Source organism: Zonotrichia albicollis, chromosome 3 (genome assembly GCF_047830755.1).
Source record: "Zonotrichia albicollis isolate bZonAlb1 chromosome 3, bZonAlb1.hap1, whole genome shotgun sequence".
Taxonomy (NCBI): Eukaryota; Metazoa; Chordata; class Aves; order Passeriformes; family Passerellidae; genus Zonotrichia; species Zonotrichia albicollis.
In genome coordinates, this window is record NC_133821.1 from 116,402,866 (window position 1) to 116,428,869 (window position 26,004).

The 26,004-nt window shown below is 47.3% G+C and overlaps 1 protein-coding gene across 2 annotated transcripts in view; it reads right to left on the reverse strand.

Moving 5' to 3' along the window:
- Window positions 1-12,394, reverse strand: part of SIM1 (SIM bHLH transcription factor 1) — a 48,664-nt gene extending 36,270 nt beyond the window's left edge. Inside the window, exons 1-3 of one of the 2 annotated variants that reach the window (XM_074538565.1) lie at window positions 12,283-12,394; window positions 10,251-10,965; window positions 184-266 (exon numbers count right to left, since the gene is read on the reverse strand). In XM_074538565.1, the coding sequence (XP_074394666.1) occupies window positions 184-266; window positions 10,251-10,425 (258 nt within the window). In that variant the 5' untranslated portion in view covers window positions 10,426-10,965; window positions 12,283-12,394. Of the gene's footprint in view, window positions 1-183; window positions 267-10,250; window positions 10,966-11,690; window positions 12,014-12,282 lie in introns of those variants that run through there. The other variant, XM_005483991.4, reaches the window with a different exon arrangement.
- Window positions 12,395-26,004: the final 13,610 nt, after the last annotated feature.

The window sequence follows — 26,004 nt, forward strand, 5'->3', positions numbered from 1 at the left end:
CCAATAAAACACACGACACTGAATCACAGTGGTTCGCATTTCTGAAGTGGTTCCCCTCCTGCCTACCTTTCTATTAAACACTTGAATGGTTAAAAATTAGTCAAGGTGGCAATTGAAAGCTCAGAAGAGGGAATTATTTCTTTAATCATTAATACCATATGCCTGTCATTTCCAGACCAGTACCTGCAAAAGGTGGGATCCCAGTTCCCGTCCAACATTGTCCAGTGGGCTGGTTCGACTGGAGTGGCCCCAAGCTTCTCCAAGTCCTGTTATTTAAAAAAGAAAAACAAAACAGAAAAGTAAGGTCAGGAGATGAAAAATTGGCTCGTGTGGGCCTGATGGGGCTGCGGGGGGGAGGACATTTTTTCCTTGTGTACATTCTAAAACATGCATACATACAATCTTTGGAAAACTAGATGCGACTTCATTGCAGATAAAAGCCTCATTTGTGCTTTTTCTTTTTTTCAATATCTAATTCCTCAGAGAGAAAAATACCTGAATAGTTATTTTGAGTTAACGGTAAAGTTAACTTTTAAGACCTAAGTATAACAGCATGCCAGATCCAAGTGCTTTTCAGTGCTGATTTCGGCTACTGGGAATTGTTCCCCTTGAACTTCAGGGGAAGCATTCTAACCTCACGGTTTTTCGTCACTGTCCAACGGCACGGACCGCCCTCCCTCCTGCCCCACCAAGTCTGCCTCCAGGATTCACCTCCATCCCTTCCATCTCTCCTCCTGCTGCTCCGGTGGGCGGGATGGCTCCCGCTGCAGGGAGGGGTGATGTGCCTCCATAGAGCCTATTCCAGAAATTAATCTTTCCGGATTTGACTTCTGTTTTACACTCGTCTTGTTTTCTCCTATGCAAAGTGAGCAGTAATAAAAGTCACGTGGAAGTTACTTCAGGGGAGTAAAGCTATTCATGGACGATGTCTTTTCACGGTGTTGCTGAAATAATTTAAACTGGTCACTTAAAACCTTTGAGGCTTGTGCCATGAAATAAGTCTCACTCCGACACGCACTAGCAGTAAGATAGAGCAAAACGGAGGGGAAACCTACAAATCCCGATCGATGGCTGGGGTGCAGGTAGCAAGGGGACCCGAGCCGGCGGGATGTTCTCACTCTAGCAGTGCGGGTTCGGGCAAAACAAGACCTCGTTTTCCAGTTATTTCGAGGCAAACAGACGAGGGGCTGGCAGCAGGCAGCCGCGGGCATCCCTCGCTATTGACCGGCCTCACCCGGGTGTTCGCCGCTCCGAGCCGAGCTAACGATTTCCCCCGCGCTCTTTGAACGGGGCATCCCAGCGCGGCCCCTGCGCGCCCTCCCCTCCGCCCGCGCCGTGCGCCCCGCTCGTCCCCGCCTTTCGCTTCCTTCTCTCCCCTTCCTCTGCCTCTTCACAACAACTTGTCCCTTCACAGCCCCTACACTTTTCTCCTTCTTCCTTAACTTCACAGCCCTGCAGAGGCAGGAGGTTCTCTCTGGCCCGTCCCTCATCCTGCAGCCTCAGCATGTAGCAGGTCGCCAGTCAGAAACAGGCTCCTTCCCATTGATTCCTCCACGCCAACTAAGGGGAAGCCAGCCGCCAGGATGGAGGATCACCTCCGCCCCCTGTATTCAGGAAGGAGCTGGCGAATTTTACACAGCTTCCAGGAAAAGAGAGAAAACCCCACGGTTTATTTGTTTTTCCCGAGCTCCTCGAAGGTTTCTCTGCTGGGGAGCCAGGATGGCCCGTTAGCGCTGAGCTGGCTCCTTGCCACGTCCCCCACCCGGAGGGAAATCTGAGTGACAGGTTTCTTTATTCAAGACTGAGTCTGCACTGCCCGCCTATGATTTAAGTTGCTTATTAATCTAAGTTTACGATTCTAATTATTCTTCTCCTAAAAGGGAAAATAACCCGACCCCAGCGGGTTAATGAACAGCTCACGGGCATTGCAGGTTAACCTCCCTCGGGAAGGTGGTTCTTCACGGCGCTCTGAGCTCCTCTATATGTTTCAGGTGGAAACCCCGCACTGCTGGGCTCTGTCGGCTCATGGTTTATAATTAAACGTTTTCACTTGTCTACCTGAACCGGCTTTTTCAAATCCTGTCACATGAGACGATCCTTTGTGCTGCCCAGATGTTTTCAGTACTTTCAAGTCGGAGACTCTTTCTAAACGTTGCCAATCCCAGCCTCTCCCAAATCGACGGCCTCTCCTGATGCCCCTTAAATACTGTTTTCAAAGATTATAAGAGAAAGCTCCCTGCACTAATTTTCCCTCCCCACCCCCCCCCGTCTATTCCCTTTAACATCCAATTTCCTTTTATCGAGGGGGCAAACTGTGATTTCTTGCACTTGACCTACCGCAGAAAATTCTGCAAATCCTTTGATTGTCTATTTAAAACAAAACAAGGAAATCAGCTCTCCCTTTTGCTCCAGGATTACGCTTGGAAACAAGATCTAAAGATTCTCTTGTAATTTGGAGAGCCAACAGCATAATAGCTTTGGAATAGAAACAAGCAGCTTTGTGAGAACAAGGATAACTAAATCGTTTTTAGGCAACGGATTTTCCCAGCTAAAGTGGCCGAAGACAAAGCAAAACATAATCTATTTTGGAAGATTTCCAAGTTATGCCACATTAACCTTAGCAGATAAAATTTGCTTTCTTCCCTGCGGCCCCTCCCCCACGGCGGTCTGGTTTATCATATTTACATAAGTAGCCTTAGAAGGGATGTATCTATTATGGATCTAAGGAGCTAGCGAGATCACATTTCATTTGGAAATGGAGGGGAAGTTTTACTCTTGCTTAATACTTGATGCATTGTAGAACCATTTCCATTTAAATACCCCCGACCCACGGATTACCTCCATGGACTGGCTGCATGGGTTTTGTAATTTCCTGAAAATGAGATTTCGATTTATAAAACAAGAAACCAATTAGTAACCAAATGAGGCGAAGTAGATCCACTAAAATTGACCTAATCCCACAGGCACCGTTTAGGTCAGTTCTTGGCGAATGAATGATGAGCAACCGTCTAACATAAGCTCAAGGCATCACCCAGCTGTGTTATTCAAGCAGAAAAATAATTTTTTAAAAAATGGATCAAGCTTTTATTTCAGAATGAATTTGATACTCTTGCCAAAATATGGATTATATGCTCCTGCCTAGCAAACTCTTCCTCCTATTTAACAATCTCTTTCACTCGATGAACTTTTTTTCCTCAGAAGAGAAACTATTTGTGCCACGAGATATTGTCTGCTGTTGTGAGGGGGGAAGGGAAATGGAAAAAAAAGATATTTTTTTTTTTAAAGAAGAGAAAAGAAAAGCATTTTATCCAGACTATCACTTATCGTTACCCAACAGCCTTCACCTATATTGCGCCGAACCTGCGCGGAGCGAGCGTGCTGATTCATCGTTTCTCTCAGCGCTCTCCGGTGGAAAGCCGCTGTGCTTTCCACATCAAAAAGCATGTCCATCGGTTTCATGGGCTCCTACAAAGGCGGGTCCCTGTGAAATGCCTTCTCCCACCCAGCCGCGCCCACCGCCGGCCCTGAGCGAGCCGCTCCGCACCGCCAGCCTGTGCCCCAGGCCGGGCGCGCAGCCAGACCTGCCGCGCTGCTCTGCCCCGCTCCTGTCCTGCCTTCCCCTCATCTTTTGATTGATGCAAGCCTTGATGTAGACAGCCAATGAAACCAGGGGCCGGGTGGGCACCGTCCCTATCCAGTGGCGATACTGTTTCAAGAAACTCGCCTGTCCCACAGAAGGGGGAAGAAATTCCTGAATCCTTTCTAATTTGATCTAGGCAAAGACGGAGGAAGGCAGGCGCAGGGAAATGAGACTCCGAGAAGCCAGGGCAGCTCCTTGGCCCCGGTTGATCTCCGAGTTACTTGTCCCTCTGTGAGCATCTGCAGCGCAGAGCCCATCTCGACCCCGTCCTTTGTCTGGCAATAGCAAAGGGGGGCGGGGGTGGCGGTGGGGGTGGGGTGGCCAGAAGATGCAAGCCCTTATCTACTTTGCGCTGATTTGCCGGCTTTTAAAAGCAGTTACGGCGATTTCCCCAGCGGGCTCGCAGTCATGAAACCTCAGCGCAATTCGGATTCACTGTAGCGGGCGACTTGACGCCCCCGTTTAAAATCACCTAGTGGAGAGCCCACCCTGAGCTCCAGAGCCGCTTCTCTGGGGCCAGGCCCTGAGGCCAGCTCCCTCGGAACCCTTGGGTACCCCTCCGGGGTTTGCCCTGTCTGGCGCACGGCCCCGCACGGCCGGGCGAGGCCCAGGGAAGCTGCCTTGGAGACGAAGCCCCGGAGGCAGGGAGTTCTTTCCTGCGGCTGTGGATGGGCAGAGGGAGAGGCTTGGGGGGCTCTCCCGGGGGCAGCCCGCCGCTGTGGGGCAGCGCTGGGAGCCTGCCCGACGGGGCAGCCGCAGGGAGTCTTCCCTAAGTCGGGTCCCAGCAGGGCCATCGCGGGTTTCTCTTCCAGGAGTTCCTCAAAACTCCCTCTCTGGGCAGCGGCCCCCGCCGCCGCTTTCCCGGGTCTCTCCCCCTCCTCCCGGGGGCCGTGGCCCGGGGACGTCTCCGCACGCTTTGGTTTCGCTGCGTTTTCTTTGCCCTTTCAAGGGCCGCTGTATGGTTATTAAAAAAGGAGCAGCAGCTCACCCCTCGCCCGCCGGCGCCGCGGGGATGCTGACCCCACAAAGGGCGCGGGGTGCGGGACCCCCGGTCACCTCCGCCCCGGGGCTCGCCCCTTCCGTGCTGGGCAGGACGGCGACGAAGCTCGGCCCGGGCACGGGCAGCGGCTTCGTTCAACCTGCTCAGCAAATCCTCTCTACAGGGAGGACGAGAATGTCACCTTGTGAGCGGCTCCTCAAGCAGCGCCTTTCCTGCCTCCCGCAGCCCCTCGGCACTGCTGCCTCCTTAATACCAAGGGACAAGCGGGGCACGGGAGTTGTTTGGGAAGAGGGAGACAGGACAGCTCAGTCCCCATCTCCCACGCGGTCATTCTCCCTCTCTGCCCAGGGGAAATGACAAACAACAGCTCCGGGAGTCGCGGGAGCAGAACCTGCACGTCCTAGTCACCGGCAAGCCAAAAGGCAACTGGATGTTGTATCGAGGAATTAGCTTGATTCGATTAACCATTTAATTAAATCGTCTGCCGCCAGCGCTCCGTTCTGCCATCGCCTAACGCCAGACAGAGCTGATTTCCCAGTTAATTTAACAGGCAGTGGTTAATGATAACTCAAAATCTCGGCCAAATGAAGCTTCTGTGAAGGACTGGGTCGCCGTCGGAGGGTCCAGATGGAATAGAATAAACTATGCTTAAAAAAAAAAAAAAGAAAGAAAAAGCTGCTCATTTCCACTGCCTGCGGATGCCATTAGCAAGGTTTTGTAAAGATTTATTATCTCGGTAAATCACACGTATTCATTTGAAGTAGAGATAAATTAGCATCCCTATTTCTTTATAAAAATAATAAGAACAGGAAGGAAAAGCCCTGTTGACTAAACAAACATCCCTGTCAAGAAAATGGTAGTGGAAATAATGCTGAGGCTGTTTCACTATAGAAAGAAAAACCAGGATTTTGGCAAACACGAGGTAGCGGAATTGCGCTTTGAAATGCAAACAAACGGAACCATGTCCAAATTGGAGAGAGGGGGAAAAAATCAGGGCATTTTCGAGCACCAACTACTTATTCATTTCTCCAGAAGACTCAAATTCAAGTAGCCCTTATTTCGAAGAAATAGGGGAAGGAAGGATTTGCGCCAACACAGACGCGGTTTATATGCAAGCTGAAAAATATTCTCCAACGTGAAAACGGTTGTATGTTTCCAAAGGAAATATGATTTTTTTTCCCCCGCTCTTCTCATTAAATATTCCTTCTAAAACATAAATCTGTGGGTTTTTTTCCAACGATCCTGCTAGTAGTTTGGTTCTGCTCTTCACATTTTAAGTTCACATCTAAACTGGAATTAAACAGATATTCAGCGTGGAGAGTAAACTGCTGCTTAAATGAGAAAAACTTCTGTAGGAAAATAAACATTGAAACCTAATGCTCAATCATTTCCCTTTGCAGCAAGAAAAACAGCATTAAATCACCTATCCACGTGGGAAACTGATTTTTTTTTCCTGTTGATCTCTTCCCCCTTTAAAATAAAACAAGGTTAAGGGTTTCAATATTGAAATGTTAACCATCCTGATTCGGCGAAAGTTTATGTAAACGGGGTCTCTGCTTTTGTCTCGAAAAGCAAACGCCTCTCTACACCAAAACGATCCCTTCCCACTAGGACAGACTGCAAACCCTCCTTTTGCATCTCTGGTCGCGGATAGGAGAATAGGACCTTTAAAATATTCCTAACTAAAAAATAAAAACAAAACCCAAACAAAAATTATTTATTGTGCCACCTGGGTTTTTTGTTTGGGATTTATTAATTTTCTTTTCTCCCTTCCCTTCTGGATACTGCCGAAGGTCAGTGAAGAATTACCCCGCTATAGTAACAGTGATCGCATCGTTTTTGGTGGAAAAGTCTTTTAGTCCTTTGGCACCCTGGAGATTTTTCTTCCTATTTTTTGCGTCCACGTTACTTACATTAGCGATTTAAATTAAAATATTTGTATTTATTTATAATGAACGTTAAATCAGGAGTTAATTAATTAATTCTGCTTTAAAAAAAAACAAACAAACAACCCTTAAATCTCTTCCTTAATGTCCTCAGAAAATTAGCAGATATTCACTCTTTCCAAAGCTGTCTGATCACCGAAAAGCAGTATAGGTCTTATACGCTTTCTCCTTCTGGAAAGAAGTGTTTTAGTAATGAAACGATGCAAGAAACCTACGTCTTGCGCTTGTGTCCTTGGCAGGTTTAATCTGCTGAAGACCTAATGAAGTGAAATTAGGGGCGGAAAGAGCAACCCTAGCGTTTCAATAACTTGTGAGAATTGCACAACCATTACGAGAGAAAGCCCGTAGAAAAATTTCTGTCCCGTTTGTCAAGTTTGTCCAGTGTCACTGCCTTATGTTTAGATGTCTGGGGGTGAGAAGGAAACCCCACGTGCTTATTTAGTGTGTGACTCTCCTGGCGTTTCACTCCCAGAAAACTCTTGTTTCCAGAATGAACCCGAAATCTACCCACCTTCTTTCTCTATAGGGACCTTTCAGACACAAAAATATGCAGACAAGCGCACACCGATTCTCTCCGCCCTGTCCCCAGCCCCGCGTGTGCGCGGCGATGAGGAGTGTATATCTTTCTGTACGTGATTATTTACAACCAACTCTATGTAAGCACTCCATGGGCAGATGGAAATTCGCTCTTGTACCGGGGAGAGGGGATATGAGTTACTCTGAAAGTGCAGCTCGCTCTTACGGAGACAACGTTTCTCTACCCTGACTCCTCCAAGATCTCTTTAAATGTACGACCGGGCTCCCGAGCCTCCTACCACCCATCTCCAGTGTTTCGGCCAACTCATCGGGTCTGTCCCTATGCATGTATCGCTTTCCTCCCCAGGGAAATACAAGCGAGAGGAGCCCCATCACATCCATCCAACATCCCTGCCCTGCCTCCTCAGTTCAGAAAGAATTGTCCTTTCCGTGCGTCATTTCCCTGGCTGCTACTACCTGTTCTCCTTTCCCAGAGAAGCGATGACTTTTTTTTTTTTTGTTTTATTCCTCTGGGTGGGGGCACTGGAAAATCAGTATTGCCCCTCGCTTCCTTGCCTCCCTACACTCATACCAGCCTGACACGCACAAGCACACCCGCAGCGGGAGCCCAAGCTGCGCGTTCCCGGAGCCCACTGCGACCCCGGAGTCCCGGGGAAAATCACCCGGGCTCGGCTCCGGCCCGGCCGGGCACAGGCGCAGCGCCGGGGCCGCTCGTGGGCTCCTCGCTCGTGTTTAATAGCGGCCCGGGAGAGCGCAGGGAAACCCGCGGGGCCGGGGCCGAGCCGGGCCCGCTCTCAGCTCCCCGCCTCCTCGGAAGTACGTAGGAGGGAGAGGGAGCCGGCGTGGGACCGCGGGGAAGCCTCCCGGCTCCGCGCCACGTTGCATCTCCCGCTCTCGGGCCTTTGTGCCCCGCTCGCAGGGATGCGCGGCCCGGAGGATGCGGGCGCGGCAGTCCCCCGTGGGTCTGCAGCCCGCTCGGCGCTGGGCTTCCCCGCGACAGCGCCTCGGAGGGGCGAGCCCTTCCGAGCCTGCTCCCTGCCTTTCTTTCCGATGCGCAGTTTGCCCTTAATGAGGCTGCGAAGGTTCCGCTGCCCCCCGAGCCCCGCTCAGCCGCCCCCGCTGCCTCCGCACTCAAATTAGCATCTGCTGCGGCCGGCAGCGGCCCCGGCCCCGGCGCGCTTCGCCGCACGGTTCCCCAGGGCATTCAGGCATCCTGCGCAGCCACCGAGGGACCGGGATCAGCTATTCTTCTCTTCCCGTGATTACTCACAGCCTACAAGCAACACCATATGCTTCTTCTGATCAAACAACCCGCTACATAGGCACCAGTAATTGACGAGACCTGCTCGAAATCACGCAGAAAGGTAGCCTACTGAGACCGCAGGAGTTGACAAATCATTGCTAATAATCCTTTTAGGAACATCATGGGCATCAGGGTTTGCAATAGCTTTATTTTTATAAAGTATGCGCTGACAGCATAAAGGACAACTCCGTCTCCTTTGAAACAGGGGATTGTCCCGCATAATGATCTTCAAGGTGGCAGAGCAAATAGAAGAAGAAAGTGGATTGATGAAGACTTTAATTATTATTTTTAAAGGTTTCATTTAACCCTTTCTTTGGTTATAAGTGACTCGATGATATGGAAAGTTATTTCAAGAAATCACTGTAAAATGCACTGGATTGAAAATTACTGCAGTGGACTTTAGGTATAAAGGTTCATCTGTAACCTGGGGCGGGGAAGGGGGTGTGAGATTACCTCCCCCATCCAAATGACTGCCACATTGTGCATTTATTTTAAAAAGTAGAATTAGTACCAGTAGCCCACATATTTAACTGGGGGAAAAAATTATAAACCTCTCAAATCACCAAATCAGACAAAACTAAAGCAAAACAAAACTAGGCCATATACATGCTCATAATTTTAAAAAAAATATAGGCCAACCGAGTCGAGATACAGCTACAGAAAACTCATGGGGACATATTACATTGTTTTCTATGTACATTCACTTTTCGACAAAACATGCAGCGAATTTTATATTAGGTCAGGGAAAAAAAAAACCCAAAAACCTCTTGGTACCTTTTCTTTCACGCAGATCATAACTTCATCGAGTTGATCTAAATAAAAGGTTCGTGATTTTTTTTTTTTTTTTTTAGTTTTTTTCCCCTACATCTTATAAAATCAATAGAGCGAGAACATGGAAGAACTTTATTCTGACTCTCCTAACTTTGTTCTGTTTGTTTTTCTTGGCAGCAGATCTAGAAGACCAAAGACAATCGCTTTAGATCCTGATACTATTTAAAAGCAAGAGGCACTTCAGGACGCTAAAGTTTTCTTTTGCTAGACAGGCGGGCTGTTGCTGCCGTGGAAGTCAACGTGAAGTTTTCTGTTGCCTGTCGAGGAGAGTCATGTCTAGGCTGGTTTTGCAGCACTGGGTGGTCAGCGGGATTGAACACGTCTGGGTGCAAAACTCCTGCTAAAATTCTCCTAGGTCGATTAACGCCCTCAAAGTGCCCTAGTGATCCTCAGAACGAGACACAACGCACTCACACACATGATGTGACTCACTGTGCTCGACTTATTTATTTAGCCTGGGTGTGAGCACGCCTGCACGCGTGTCCTGTACCTGCACACCGCACCTTTCCTCGAGAGCCGAACTAAGGCTTTAGGACTTTGCATAGACTTATGTAAATATTTACCCATATACTAATTCGCCCTCACAGAATTACTATAAATAGGGGTGAATCATGCCCTCTTAGGCCTTGCGTGCGCTCGGTGGGGGATGAACATTTGACTGGAAGACTGGGGGAAAAGGAAACCCGGGTTTGCTGTAGCAGAACACGCAGCAGAGCTCAGTGCCTTCAAGTGTTGACAAAAGCACCATAAGTCTCCAACCAAACCTGTCTAGGAGCTAAAGGCAAAGTATTTACAACAGAGGAAAGTGACAGCGGAGGGCACCCTGTCTCTAAGCACACTCCGAAGGATTGACCTTTTCCTTTTTTTTTTTATTTTCTTTTTTTTTCCTTTTTCTTTTCTTTTCTTTTCTTTTTTCTTTTTTTTTCACCGTAAAAATGATAAATGACATCTGAATCAGAACGAAAATAGAGACCAATAGGCATTCTCACCTACCTTCTGGAAAAACCACTCTCATTTTTAAATAGCTGGTAGTGAGTCTGATTATGGATGCTTTGTCCAGCTGAGAGGTGATAGCAGAGGGCAGGGGTAGTAATTTAGCCAGTTCATAAAATTCACTGTTTTCTTTCTCCCGTCTAGTCCGGGCAGCATTTTTGGACTTCTCTTTCATCGTGTTTTTTTCCCGCTTCCTTGCTACAATTTAAACTCCAGAGATTCATCCAAAGGTGGAAGGGAAACTTATCTGCAATTCATCTCTCCGGAGCATCAGGCTGTGATTCTGAGTGCGGCCATTACTCAGAAAAACCGTTCTGTTGTGTAAATGCAAACAAGCATTGAAGAGTAAAGATGTTCTTAAAAAAATAATAAAAAGAAAGAAAAAAAAAAGAAAAAAAGTAAATATACTCTGAAAAGCAGAGTCAATTAGATGGGGAAGGCATTTATCCAATGCAGTTCAGCACTCCAAGCAACTGCATTAAAAAAAAAAAAAAAAAAAAAAAAAAAAAAAAAAAACTAGAAGATTGAGGCACCAGACAGCAACCAAACGATGTATTTCTGGCTTTTTTTCCTATTCATGGCGGACAGCATAGCTCCTCGGAAGAGGGTCATAGTAATCCCGTTTTTTTCCGTGATCCGTTGTCAACCCGAGGGCCGAAGCGCCCGGCCGCGGGCTGCCTCCCAGGACGCTGGGTGACTTCCCCGGAGCCTCTCTCTGTGAAGACAAGAGCAGTCCTGGAGTGAGAGAGTCGGTACACGGCGCCGCAGCGGAGCCGCGAGAAATAATAATCAACAACCAGCCGCCGGCGGGTGTAGTATTTTCTCCCACCAGAGGGGAAAGAAAAAAAAAAGTGTATTTTCCCATCTAGCGCGCCCGTGGAGAAGCCTGCCCCGCACTCTCCTCCCACAGCCCTCTCACTTCCCAGCCCAGGTGTGCGCTGCATGGCCGGAACGAAAGCGCAGCGGAGAGCAGCCCCCGGCTCCCGGCGTGAGCGGCTTTGGGGCTGCGCCGGCCCCTCCGCGCTCCCGCGGCCAGAGCTCCCCGCCTTCCGCGCTGCCAGACCCTCGGTGAAGGACACATTTCCAACCACGGAGTATTTCTGCTTATTTTCCCTTTTCTTTTTTTTTTTCTTTCTTTTTTTCTTTCTTTCTTTCTTTTGAATTTCTCCTCTTCTCGGCTACTGTCCTCATTCCTCAGCTGGGATCGGGGGTGTCTACCTCAGCTGCACCCCAGCCAGGGGAGGCACGCTTTGCCCAGCCCTGCCCCGAGCCGGAATCCACCCAAACATCACATTTTTCCAACCAAATTATCTTTTTTTTTTTTTTTTCCTCCTCATTTTTCACCGTGGGGAAGCGACCCACAGCCTAGCACCGCACATCACTGCGGTTCTTCGCTGAGGCTGGCAGATTGTGGTGGGTTGTGATCTTCTTTTCACCTACCTTGAATCCCTGAGCCCGGCAGCCTGCAGAGAGCTCTCCCGGGGTGAGGAGCCCAACTCTTTAATTGGCTCATTAATGGCACGGGGAAAAGTTTGCGCCTGTCACTGCTCCTCGCACCGATGGGCAGACAGACATTGCCGCCTCCCCATCCCCTTTATCGGCTCCCAGGCTCTCCGTCTCACATAACGAGGGGTGGGGTGGGGTAGGGTGGGGTGGGGGGGCGAGGTTGGTATTAATGAAGAATCCCTAATTTGCGGCTGAGAAATGCCTAATAACTTCTTGATGGCTAAAAGCCTTTTAGCACAACTTCATTTCTCTCCAACTCCCCCCTTGACCCCCCTCGCTCCCACCCGGCCGAGCCCGCCCCTAACGCCACTCACGGCCCCGCCTCGCGTCCCGTTGGCCGCCGCCGCCTCTGGGCCGGCCCCACTGGCGGAGGGGCGGTGGCGTCAGGCGGGCACATCCCCACCCCTCTCCCGCCTCCCCTCTTCCCTGTGTCCGCCCTCTGACCTGGCGGCGCCGCCGGGGGCAGTGGGGACACACAGACCCCCACGGGCACGCACAGACACACACACATCTTCTCCCCGCGTACCTGTTGGGGGATTGTTGGCGTTGGGGTGGGGACCTTGCGGCCACCAGCGGGGGTGAGCGGCCGAGCTCCCGCAGGACTGCGGGTGGTGAGGATCGCCGCAGTTTTACACACCCACGCACATTTCCCCACCCCAAAGCGCACCGAAGTGGTCGCGCTTGGGAGAAATAAGCTGCGGTCACGTCCCCTGCTGCCCCCTCCCTGACACCCCCAGCTTTAACCATGCACGGTTTTCCCCTGGTCTGATGCGCTGCGGGACAGCGTGAATCGGGTCCTGTGGCGGAGGGGAGAAGGATGGAGAAATATTTTAATTGATTTTCTTGATACACCCGGGAAAAAAAGCCCAAACCAAACCAAAACAATAGACAATCCCACCAACAGGGAAGAGAAAAAAAAAAAAAAAAAAAAAAAGGAAAGGGAGAAACTCAACCCCAAATCCTCCTACATTAGGAGACAGAGCTGCTTTAAAACTGCCTGCAAAGTGGACGTGGGGTCTTTTTTTTCTCGGGGAGCGGGACTACTCCTAATCTCGTGTGTCCCCTGGGGAAAATAACCCTAAAAACATGACGCTGCTCCTTAAACTGCTGGCTCCTGAACAGAGTAGATAGAGCAGAGAGAGAGAGTGCCTGGAGTGGTGGTAGAAGGGTTGCAGAGTCATTTCAAAATCATAGCAAACTCTCAAAACCCTGACATAATTGCCAAACCAGTCGGTACGAGACTTCGGCTAAAATAACTGTTTAAATGAGATTGCGCTGGCAGGCAACAGTCGGAGTATTTCGAGGAAAAAGAAACGGTCTCAGTTTTCTATAGAAAAACATGAACAAAAAAATTTTAAAAATTAGCCCTTGAAGCATCTAATCCCTTTTGCTCCTTGGCCGGCTCTAGTTCGAAACGCAGGCTTGCAGCGCAGACCGTCTGTTCGCTGCTTATCACCTTAAATCTCCCCTCGGTTAAAAGCTTTCCCTGAGTTCATTTGGGTAAATAAAGGAAAGACGGAAAGAGAGGCATTCAACAACTCCTCTGGGTGTCCAGGCGTCTACAAGCATCAGAGAAATGTATCCACGTAGTCTCAAATGTTCTTTTGATTGTCTTGTTTACCGAAGCGACTCGTCGTTAAACAAACACCAACGGAAGGCATTTAGTGAAGGTAAAGGTAAAAAAAAAAAAAAAAAAAAAAGGAAAAAAAGGAAAAGAGCGCACCCTTCCCCACACTCAGTCATGTTGTAAAGCGATCGCTGCTGTGGGAGAAGGTGATACCGATTTTACAAAAATCATCCCTGTATGTTACAGCCCTCAGGTGTAACGTGGCTTTGGGGGACAAGAAAAGGATTTAAAAAAAACCCAAAACTTCCTTCTGGTTTTCATTTGAGGGAATTCTCTTCCTAAACGGCACTGACGTCTCTAGGAGGTTATTTAGACATATGGCCAACAACTGGACTAACACTGTCAGGTAGCTCACGACTTATTTGTCAACAAGATTCTGAGAGAATGTCTTCTATAACACCCTGGGAAAAATAAATAAATCAGTAGGACACACTTCTGCTAATTTATACCAGGGAAAGTGAGCATCCACCTTACCAACCCCGCACAGCCCCATCGAAGCCCGTAGCTCACCGAGGATTCTTTCCCGGTGTACCGGGACTCGGTTTCTTCCCTCCAGCTCGGGTGGGTGACAGCGACCGCACCGGTTCTCCCCGTGGCCGGGGCCCGAGGGCTCGGCTCGATGAGCCCCTGTGTAGATTTTGAATGTGTAAATGCTACGGGAGATAAAGTACAAGATGTGAAAGGACTAGCGGCTGAAGGGCAGTCACTCAGCTCTGGAAGTTACAGCAATCGTGGACAAAGTCACCTCTCCACAGAGCCACCAGCGCGGGGTTTGAAGATTTCAGCAGATTTCAAGAGGCAGTTCCCGAATGATGGGAGAATTTGGCCGTTTCAGAGATATTAACCTTGTCTTCCTTCGTCAAAAACAAGTGACTACTGCAAGCGAAGATCAGACTTGGCACTGCCCCGTTCCAGGTGTGCAGGCAAAGGCAGCCCGCAGCAGCTAAATTCGTGGTTTTCATATCAGCCGAGAGCCCGCTGCCACCGAGCCCGGTGAAGCCCGTCTACCCTGAAAGAAGGGTGCATGGTGCTGCTGAGCAAATGAAGCGGAGGCAGCCCTGGGCAGCACAAGCCGTGGGAGCGGAGCTGAGGGCAGCGGGCGGCCGGACACCTGCGGGCCGAGGGGCACGGCAGCTCCCAGGCGGGAGAGCCACTCCGGCCGCCTGGAGCTGCGGGGCTGTGCTGGGCTGTGCTCAGCTCGCATGCAGGTATTCTCGGGCGAGAATCTCCTGAAAAAAAGAGATAATGCTGGAAAATTGAATAAACAAGTACTGCAGTGCAATTTGATTTTAAAAGGCGCATAATAAAATGGTGTATCTGAAGAAAGGCTGAGTGAAAACAAAGCGTTTCAGAGACAGGTTTCCTACTATAGTAGAAAACTTGTGTAGGCAGACACAATATGCAGCGTGTACTGCAGCATGTGTGCGTGAGCGTGTGTATGTGTGTGCAGAGGGGGAGGGGGGAAAACTGTACAAATCAAAGCAAGGGAAAAAAAAAAAACCTACCGGACCATTTCCCTATAGGACAGATCAGATCCAGTTTCTTCTTCAGCACATTCGGGCGTACTCTGATGTATTTATTAGATTATGAATTCGGACGGGTTTATTAATCTCCCCTAAAGAACAAGATGGCCATTTCTTATAAAGGGAGAAAAATCTCTTCGAACGTAAGCCATCACTTACACACCGCTTTTGTCGGTGAATTAATGATGAGGATCGCTCTCCCGATTTCTTAAAAAAAAAATAAAATAAAAACAAACTAATGAAAATTCGGCCTGGTATTAGTTACGGGCCGATTTCCACACGCCAAGCCTCCCTCATTTTTGCCCCGGCGAGAAGCAGGATCCCACCTCGGCCGAAGGGAGCGCCCCGCCGTGCATCGCCTCTGCCTGAGATGCGGCTCAGCCCCGGGGTGCGTGAGGGAGAGCGGGCGCTGGGGGACCGAGACTGCTTTTTCAGAACCCAGGAACTTCAGATACACGCACTGGGTACCCTGGTGAATTGGAGTGTGATGTGAATTTTCATCCATGCCCTCATCAAGGCTTTATTGACATAAATATACACGGCAAATGCTCTTTGAGACCATTCAGAAGTAATTAATATGTTTTAACTGATCTAGATCTTAACCTTCAAGATTCAAGCCATGCTCTAGGTACTTTATTCCTGCTCTTTTGCTAATGTTATTAGGATGTTCAGGGCAGCAGGACAAGGAGAAAGCAGATTCTCCAATACAGGAAATAGTTAACAGACCCTTGGATACCAGTTCTCAGATATAAGCTTTTCTGAATGCATTTCTTAAAAATAATTACGGAAACATTGCAAAATTTGAGTAACTGACCACTAGTGATTGTTAGTTATTTTAAGCAACTCATTCAAACAATTTTTGGCGATATATACGTGTTAAAAGATACTTTGCAGGGAGGAGAGACACTTCTCTTGACTACGCACTCCTTTCAATTTTATTGTTTTTGGCATAAATGTAACGAGATGATTTATATTCATTTTTCCAGGGGAGGCAGAGGTCAGTACCTTTTAGCCCTTATCTTATTGAACACACTCTTGCTAATGATTGGAAGTCAAGCTAGCTTACTGTGTCACGGAGCAGTGAATGAAAACATAAAATAAATATAAAGAAACACTAAAAAAATCTACTTCATGGCTAGTAACAGTTATCCCAAGGGACATTTTTTCTTATCTTCTGCATTTCCAAAGGAACCTGATACTCTGAACACCCGAACCAAGCTGAAACGCCCTTGTCAGGGATGAGAGGTTCGGTAACGACCCGGGACTGGAACTCCGACGAAATTACAAACTTCAGAAAGTGCTTCCTGCCCTCCCTGTGCCTTCACAGACATCCTGCCCAGCTCTGATAGTGCTTTCTGCTGCACCGGTGTGCTTTATTTCCCTCCTGCTCCGGGACGGTACCGGCGGTCGGGGCTGTCCGGCCCCTCCTCACCTGCTCCGGACTCCCCGCGGCCGGAGGCGGAGCCGAGACCGCACCGCGCTCCCTCACAGCGCCCCTCGGGGCCCGCCGCACCCTGCCGGCGCCGCCGGGAGCCCGTCCCCGCGCAGGGCTCGCCTCCCCTGAGATCCCTCTCCCCTCCAGATCCCTACGGCGCTATTCCTCTCCCTCCTCCTGGAGGAGGCGGGGGCCCGAGGGCCGGTGGCGGCAGCAGCTGGGGACGCAGCCGGCCGGGCCCCGGGTCCGCCGCCGCTCCCCGGGGTGCCCGTGCGCTCCCGCCCCGCCGAGCATTTCGGGGAAGGCTTCCCGGCTGCCGAGGGCTTTGTTCGGCTGCGGGCTTTCTGGGAGTTCGGCAGCGCCCTCCCCGCTCTCCGCTCCCCTTCGCTTTCCCTGCCCTCCGCCCCTGCCCTCCCGCGGCCGCGGGACCCGCAGCGCCCCACACGCCAGCCCCGGCTCGAGCGCGCTCCCCGCGACGCTCCCCGCCCGCGGCCCCTCACGGCGGGCACGCGCCGCGCTGCAGCGACCCGGGGCTGTCCCTGTGCCGCCACAGGCACCGTCCTTGTGCCGCCACAGGCACCGTCCCACCGCCACAGGCACTGTCCTTGTGCTGCCACAGGCACTGTCCTTGTGCTGCCACAGGCATGTCCTTGTGCTACCACAGGCAGTGTCCCTGTGCCGCCACGGACATTGTCCCACTGCCGCAAGCACTGTCCCCTCACCTGCGAGGGAGCCCGTCGAGGCCAGGGGAGGGGCCCGCACATTGCCGACCACCGGTGCTCGTCCCCCACTCCCTCATGTTTATGGTTTCACCTGCCTGGGGTCGAACCAGCCCTCCTCACGTCTGATGGAGAGGGGGTCTGAGTTTTGCAGGGGGCGATGGGGAGAAAACATCCTTTTCGCCTTGTTTTATCTGTTTTGGTTTGCCACGTTGGATTTCAGTGAGGAGAGTCCTTGTGGGGGCTTTGCCCAGGTACTGGCTGACGGCAGGCAGGCCAGAGGAGCTGCCTCATGGCAGGGGGAGCCATCATGGGGAAGGTGGGCTGCCCCAGGCCTCTGGTACAGCGTGGGACCTGCACTTGTTTGTGTATGCTGATGGAGCTGGAGCTGTGTCAGGCTTCCTCTGCACCCTGGCTATCACTGAATCCTCCTTTCCCAAGGCCTGGCTTTGATTAGCAAAGAAGTTATTTCATTAGTCGGGGGGGAATCTGTCAGCAGAAGCCTGTTTAAATTTCAGCACCCCAAAGAATAATGCTTAAAATAGTGGGATCCGTTCCACAGTCTGTTCTTACTATCAACCTGATAATTAACAGGTCACAAATAGACTTGTATCACTGCTTTGTTTCAGTGGAGGAGAGCAGCTTAACCCGCCTTGAGGACACACTTCGCTTTGAAATAACACATGCCCGTTTCAGATTAAATCAATAGCAAGAGGAACCACCCCCTTCTGTTGCTCTGAAACTCTTGTCTTCAGCCTCCTATTGCTTCAGAGAATAGGCTTGATCAGACCAAAAAAGGAGGGATGCAGAGTGAGGCTGCCTGACAGCTCTGGAGCTGGTGCCTGTTCCACTTGGTGTATATCCTAATCATTATGGTGCTTATAGCTTTGTTGAAAGGCAAGGTGGGGAGCACTCCCTGCATGGGTTTTAACAGGATCTTTTCTTGTTTTGGTCTCATACCCATTTGTGGTTGCAAGTTTAATTGTTTTTATGAACATTGCATGCTAAGCTGAGAACAACCTCTCTTTTCTGAATTATTTGGTCATTTTGCAAGCCTGTCACTACTCTCCTCTGCGTTCCCCACGTGGTGAATAGATGCCTTCAGAAATAATGTGGAGGAGATGATGTCTTTGAGTAAAACACTGTGAGATCAATTGCTTATATTGGGTGGGGGCATAGGGAAACTGCACCAGACTTTTAAGCATGAGTCCAGCTTGCAGACTGTTCAGACTATGCTAAATCTGTTGCTGAGGGAAAGGGTTTTCCCAAAGCTTGGCATATGCCTGTGATTAATATTTTTTTATTTAGGTTTTGCCTTATTGTTGAAATGTTTTGTCTAAACCCTGATTTCTGACTATTATTCACTGATAGTGGGACTCCATTTACATGTGATGGCTGGATGTACCCAGCTGAAGCAAGAGCCCATTCAAAGGAGTTTCCCTACAGCACCTCTCCTGAGGAGTGTCAACTACTTGCAGCTGGAGGAAGTTTCAGGACTTGCTTGCTCTGTGTAAATACTATAAGACTTAGCTGGTAGATAAAAAAGGAATTAGTATTTCTTTGCTCTGGCAGTAGCTTAGTGATGTCAATGACATATATTTGCAATGTGCCAAAGCCTTAGGATATTCTGGAGTCAAGTTTTAATTTTGGCTTTACCACAAAGTGCTCCTGGTGCATGGCACAGCCCAACCACTTGTCAGAGGAGAGTGAGGAGAATACCCTGGGTGTGAAGCCCCTGAGTGCAGCCCTGACCAGCCTCACCTGGCAGCTCCCTGCTGCACCCTCAGTGCTTGCTTGAGCCAGGCCAGAGGGGTTTTTGTGCCAGTGCCCCTGCAGCCATGCCTGTACCTCACTGGGCACTGTGCTGTTCTAAACCCTGACCCACAGACTGACTTCCCACCTTGACCTTGGCCCTGTGTTGGATCTCAGGATCTCAGTCCTGAGGTGCCGAGCCACCGAGACCACCTTGGGGGGCTCGGGAGTCCTAGAATGTTGCCAGAAGTGTCTGGTGGCAGGACTTTGGTCCTACACAGGAGACGACAAGGATGAGGGCTTCACCGGGGTGAATGGTGAAGGGATGAGTTAATTAGAGGGTGAGACACAGGGTTTAGGATTTATGTACAGGGGGGTTTAGAGAAGTAAGATGGAGGAATTGGGGTGTGTCCTGTCCTCCTTCTTCTTCCTCTTCTCCTCCATCTTCTTTGGCCATGGTGGCACTCTTGGATTGGTTATTACTGAGAGTGCACCCAGCAATGAGAATAAATGGTATTGGGGAAAAATGATAAATATTGTACACGTAACAATGGGTATAAAGATACGTGGCTGCCCCGGAGGGCAGCACAGTGTGCTCATGGCTGACTGCTGAGCAGAGCTCTGTTGGGCTGAAAGAACATCTTTTAGATAAACAATTAATAAACATAAAAACCGAAAGAAGAACTGAAGCCTCTTCTCGTCCTTCGATACACGGGCTGCCCCAAGGCCACCTCGGGCCTTTCCAGGCCCCTCAAACAGCCGAGATAAACCGGACAGCCCTGCCTTGCTGCCATGGACTCACCTGGTGACTGTGGCTCTGGCCTCAGCCTGGCTGCCGCCCCTGTGCCAGCCCTGTTCTCCTCATTCAGGTAATGTGGGGTGGGCCCTGGCTAGTGAGGAATGTCGTGGCTGTCACACTTGGCTTGTGGTTCCCTCTCCCAGCCCCACAGCCCAGCCCTTGCTGCTTACTGACATTGGGCTGCATCTAATCATTAGAGGGTGGCAATGGCCCTTCTGCTTTCCCTCTAGGGCAAAGGATTTTCTGTCTCTAATGGGCTTGTCTATATTTTGCTTTTCTAAGGGTAGCTCCTGTCTAAGAAACTGTCACTCACTTGGGGACCTTCCTGAGAGATGCCACAAGTCCTCTCCAAGAGCTTGCCTGCAGTTATGGAACCTTAGAAAACACAAGGTTGGAGAAGGAAGGCTGTTGCCTGGTACAGAGCTTCCTTTGACTCCCTAGAAGGAGCACATTCTTTGAGTTGGAGAGAGGTGAATAAGGGCCCAAAGCTGCATGAGATGTTTGACTTGCCTAAGTTCAGGTATAGTTCAACTGCTACATGGTGGGAGTGGAACAGATTGTAAGGTAAATGTTCCCTGCACCCAGAGCTCGCCGACCATTTTCCATATAGGAAGATTGTGCAGGAAGCTCTGACTGCCTTGGAGGGCTGGGTGGCTCCACAGGGGTGCAAGAATGATTCTGCCCAGATCAGTTTACAAGGCTGGGACCATACAATATAAGCTCTTGGAGGCAAGGGCTGTGTGTATCTCCATACAGTGCCGATCACAATAGGGTCTTATTTCTGTTTAGGGCTTCCAGATGCAATGCTAGTCAATGTCTATAGTAAACAATAATATTAATAATAAGTATTAACATGCCAAGCTACAAATCACTGGCATAGTTTTCCAATATTGCTGGTTGCTTTCCAGTATTGTCCTCCAGCCTCACTGCAGTATATTGTATACAAAAGAATTGAAACCCAATAATTGGCGTGTCAAGAGTTTGAAGGCATGATCACATTTTTGCTTTTGAAATCTGTCTATTGAAACAGACATCACAACAAGTAAGTTCATTGGCCTAATAAACCCTGTGTCCAGCATGCACACACTGTTCTGTATCCCAGGACATCAGTAATTAAGCTGGTAATGAAGCTGCTGTTGTGTAGAATAACCAGTATGAAAATGTTAAAACTCAAGCATAATGGGAGAATAATGTAGGAAAAATGTAAACAGTGGACTTCAGATATGACACTTATTTTCACTTATGGGAAGACAGCTGAAAGGAGAGCTTTAGCTAAAATTTGTTTTCTCTGCTTTACTGCACCTATAAAAAGTCTACAATGACTTAGTTCTTCTGACCACAGTAATGTAGCTTTACACTTGAAACAGAAATACAGATTTAAATTTAGATTTTAATTTCATGTCTTATTGCAGTCACAGTAGAAACTTTACACTTAAGTAACATTTCTGCTATAAGCCAGCTCCTTTTGTGCTACTGAAAGAAATAATAATGAGAAAGTATTCCAGCAGGAGGAGCTGGTTTAGAAGCAAATGGATTCCATGGCAACTCCTGACTCTACATGACACCTAATAACTAGCATTTATGTTCGAAATTGTCTGTGTTATCTTGTACCCCAGATCGGATCTTTTTATAGGGTTTTCCCCTTATTTTAAAGCAAAATACCAGTAGGATGGTGTTTTTTTAATATAGATCCAAAAATAAGCATGAAATATTATGAGTTTGTCTTCCTCAAATGTGTGCTCAGGCAAGTTGTTTTGAAATGGATTTAATTTTAAAAAAAGATATTTCAGAAATAACATAATTACTGGGAAAGGTATTGATCTGTCAAGGGAAGAGCTTTATAGGAACAGAATAATGGAACTGTTCATGCTTTAACGCCATGAGATATCCGTATTCAACAGTTTGAAGCATAATACAAGAAGATCCAATTGAGTCAGACCAGCATCTTGGTTCTCACAGTGCTGAATGCACCAGGAGAATCTCGTCATGGGGCAGCTGGAGAGTAACCCAGTCCTATGGGCATCCTGTCAGCCAGTCTGACTGATTTATGATCTGAAGAATGTGGATTTATGTCCTTCTCTGCCATGATCCAATCTAGTGCATGTGTGGGGCCTGACAACTGCTGTTGTTCGAGAGTGGAATATTTGTACCTGCTATTTTATACCTAAATTGAAACAAATCTGTTCTTAAACTGTCACATGATAAGCAACCTTTGCCTGTGACTGTTTCAGTACTACTTCACGACTGAGAGAACATTAGCTGAAATTAACCTTGGAGATGAAGAATTCTGTGGATGCTTTGTGGCCTGGCTGTTTTCTTAGCCAGCTGTTGCTTGAGGGTCTCAGATGGTAGAAGGGCATAGTCTAGGCTTGGAAAAAAGTATGTGTCTCCTCTGGTCAAATAAAAGCTGACTCAAGTTGCTGTTGTTTATCCCTTTTTTTGGTATGAGTGAAAGAACAAAGAAAATGTGGCTGAAAAAAGCCCTGTTTTTGTGATTGGCCAGGGACAAGTGCAATCACAGAGGGTGTTCTAATGTGCAGAATGGTGGCCAAAATGAGAAAGATGAAAGTGTCTGGAATAGTCTAATCCTATTGCTAAGTGTTACTGGTAATATTTATATTTAAATATTGCTGCCTTTTGAAGTTGTCTAAGACCATTTAATTTTTGCCCAAGGAAAGGAGTGCTTTTTACCCCTTCCTGTCCATAGAGATAAGATAGGTCTAAAACACAGAGTAATCATTCAAAACAGGGATTATTCGTTAGCAAATATACTAAATGGATGGGTGGAAAATGTGTCTTGGTATAGCTAATCTTTTAGTGTAACTTAAAATTAGATGCTGGCATAGACTTGCTTGAACAGAGACCCTGATCTGGCTCAAAGGTATTTGTGACTAGCACTTGGGATCAAAACCAAACTACTCCCAGAAGGGTTATAACTGACCATAAAGTAAATGTGATTAAAAAGAAAAAAAAAAAGAGGTAAGGCTACAGTCATACTTTGGGAATAAATTTGATGATAAAGGCATAGAAAGGGAAAATACAGAAAGCCCTGAGAAAGGTGCTCTGAGTACTGACATCAGTAAGAAAATTTTTTAAGTTGTGTATCTTTATGTCTTTATTTTTACCTACTAGAGAGAAATAAGTAAACAACGGACAAAAGAAAGGATATAAATAAAATAAAAGCAGTACTAGACAGATGGGGAAATTGAAATGGAGGTGAGATGAAGGCTAAAACAGAAGAGAGGCCATAGTTATGGGAAAGGAAGAACAATTAGTAAAAATAGAAATTTCAAACAGGGAATTACTTGATTTATTCTTCTTTCTGTACCTCCTTATATTGATGTTTCTCATGGTCATAAGATTTGTGGTTTGGAGAGGGCAGAACAATTTTGCATGGGTGATCTGAGCTGGACCAGTAGTCTTACACGAAAATAAAAGTGGCAGATAAAAGAATCAAATCACAATTGTGGACAAAATATTGTTGTTTGTCTTATTTATTATTGACTGTTAAATAGCAGGAAAATGAAATGATGTAAGTAAAGAAATGAAGCAGTAGAAGTTAATTTTAAATGAGTTTGTCTTCTGCAGTTATGCATAAACTTGATGCATAGGCAGGGATTTGATTCCAGGCGTTAATCTTTTTTGCTCTTTCAAAAGATCAAAGCAATATTTCTCTTCTGAAATTTAGTTTTGATGGGTTCTTGCCCCCCTTCAGCAGCCGTGCCATCAGTAATTGCTAACTACAATGGCTTGCTATTTTCATATTAGTAAATAACATGTTCATGTTCTTAAAATATTTTGTATATTATATAGACACATACAAAATCCTACCATGAATCTATTCTTCCTTCCCGGAGAAATGTTGTTGTAACTGACTCTATTTTGTTAATGTCACATGCCATACTTCCAAATGCAAGGAAATGGATCATTTTTAAACGCAGACCAGTTAACATCAAGTTGGTGTAATATAACATGAGAGTTCCAACTGCAGTTGTGTAAATTGGAAGAAAAGCATATGCAGTTTATAAAATTAAGACTATACACTTTCAGGGATATAACTCAGAAGGGCTTTTGAAGCAGCAAGATTCTTGCCCCAAATGCACCTAGAACAGAATTCAAGATGTGAAATGCTTAAATACCCCTAACTGGTGAATATGTAAAATTTGGTGTTTCAAAATAGATGGGATAACTCCACACAAAGAGGGAAGCATAGCACAGAGATGGAACACAGAAATGTAACTTACCTTTGGTATGTTGCCTAAGACTAACAGACATATGCTTGTCTGTTTAGAATGTTACTTGGAACCTTCCCCTGAACATAAAGGCTTGCTGTCTTTCAGAATGAGGCATAGGGCTTGTGCTTTCTTGTTTAAAAATTGGCTGCATTCCACCATCCCATCTGTTCCTATACAGAATTCTTTCCATCGGTTCTTTCTTCTCTTTTCTGAACACATTTCCCCCTAGTGTGCCCCCATCACCAGGTAAATACTGCAGGATGCTTTTGTGGAAGCTGTGCCATCATGCAAAATTATTGTCAGTAATGAAAGCAGATGACATAATAGAATAAAACCAAACAGGACTGTTGCCTCACTGCAGGACTCAAAGCTCTGTCCCTGCTTGGAAAGGAGATTCTTACCCTGTTTTCCTCATCAGGGGTATTTTTTTCATCTAATTTCATCTTTTAATGGTCATAAGTTCTTAGTCTCTTCCAGTAAAGTCAATGGTTCCTAAGAATTAAATAACTTTAGGACATTACCTACCTATCCAATTCAAGAAAATACAATTTATCCCTGAATTAGAAATGTTATAAAATTTGCAGCTGTTAATCTTTGAGTCCTAGGTTTGAGTGAAGGATTAGATAATTCTAATGCTGCTGTCTATTCACCAAATCCTTTGAAAGTAATAGCAGAAACTAAATTTAATCTACTAATAATATATGTTGGGAATGTATTTCATCCTACAGTCTCTGAAGCAAAAGGGTAATGCACCAAGAGAAAAAAACTTCCTTGTGCTTTTTGGTCACTTACTGTTGGAATTTCTTTCCAGGTCCTGTTCATTTTGTGAGAAGAACCCAAGTGTCACAAAAGGTTTTCACTGATAGAATTAAATTAATCCAGCTGTTTTCCCAAGACTTTCAGACAACTAGGTAGGAACTACATGTTGTTAAAATGAAGAAACAAAGCAATTTGATTTCTTGTGAGTATCCTCATGCTGAAATTTCTCCTCCTTTTTTCATGTTTATGAATAATAGAATATTCTAGCAATCCATCTGGACCCATTCTAAAAGAACACCCTTATTTATTAAAGGGGTTGGTCCTTTATGGTCAGCATTCCCTGAAGATCCTTGTCCTGAGAAAAGCTGGGGCACGGTTCAGTTATTTGAAATGCCTTTAGGTTTGGAATAGAAACGTCAGCTCCCATTCCCAAAGCAGTGCATCAGAGCACCACTCTGGGCATACTGTCTTGCCAGTGAAGGAAGCTGAAGCATGACCTGGAAGGCTGACACTCCTCTCCTTCTGCAGGATCTGTAGGCTCAGGAAGGGACATGAACTTCCTCTGTAAATTCTGTAGTGGCTGTGCAACGCCCAGGACCTAGCACCTGACTGATGACCTCCTGTAAAGCACATAGAGAACTGAATGTGTAGTGCCAGCCCCTCAGAGCCTTCCTGAGGTTCAGAGGCTTTACCTAGCTGTGATTTGTTCTGCATTGCTGGGGAGTATTGCAAAAGATGGCACTGCAATTATACATAACTGGGGGAAAGCAAAGTCCTAATGCTGTAGGAACATGTCTTGCAACTTCTAAACCTTTCCCTGAGATGTCTGCGAAGCCTCCTGATATGTATTCTGTGTGGAAACAATGGAGGCCATCCTCTCTTGAGGAGAGCATGTATTTTCCCAATATCTGCAAGGATTGTCAGCTGCAAGATATTGTCAATGTTTGCACATAGGTGTAAAATAATTATGTATGAGAGGCACAAGGGCAGGACTTTTACTTGACCAGATCTGTATCACATGTGTGGATACAATCTACAACTATTTCACTTTCATCAGCTATGAGCATTTCACTAACAAGGAGAACTGAGAAATCTCCACATCCCTCTTTTCCCAGATTAGCTCATTCCCTCTTTGAATAAAGTCACACAGAATTAAAATCTAAAATTAAATTGTCATTTGCCTCAGTCATACAGCAAACTGTGAGGCATATTCTGCACCTGTCTTATTTGCTCAATAAATTCTTAAAGTAACATAGCGTCAAACTTTGAGTTTAGCACAGTAGGGCCTTATGAGGTTATTTATAGCTTGTATCTTTCAGGAAACTAATAATGTACCAGCACTTCCTCTCTGTTGTGTCCTCTAACCAGAGAATGAAACTTCCATGAAGATCCTATCCCA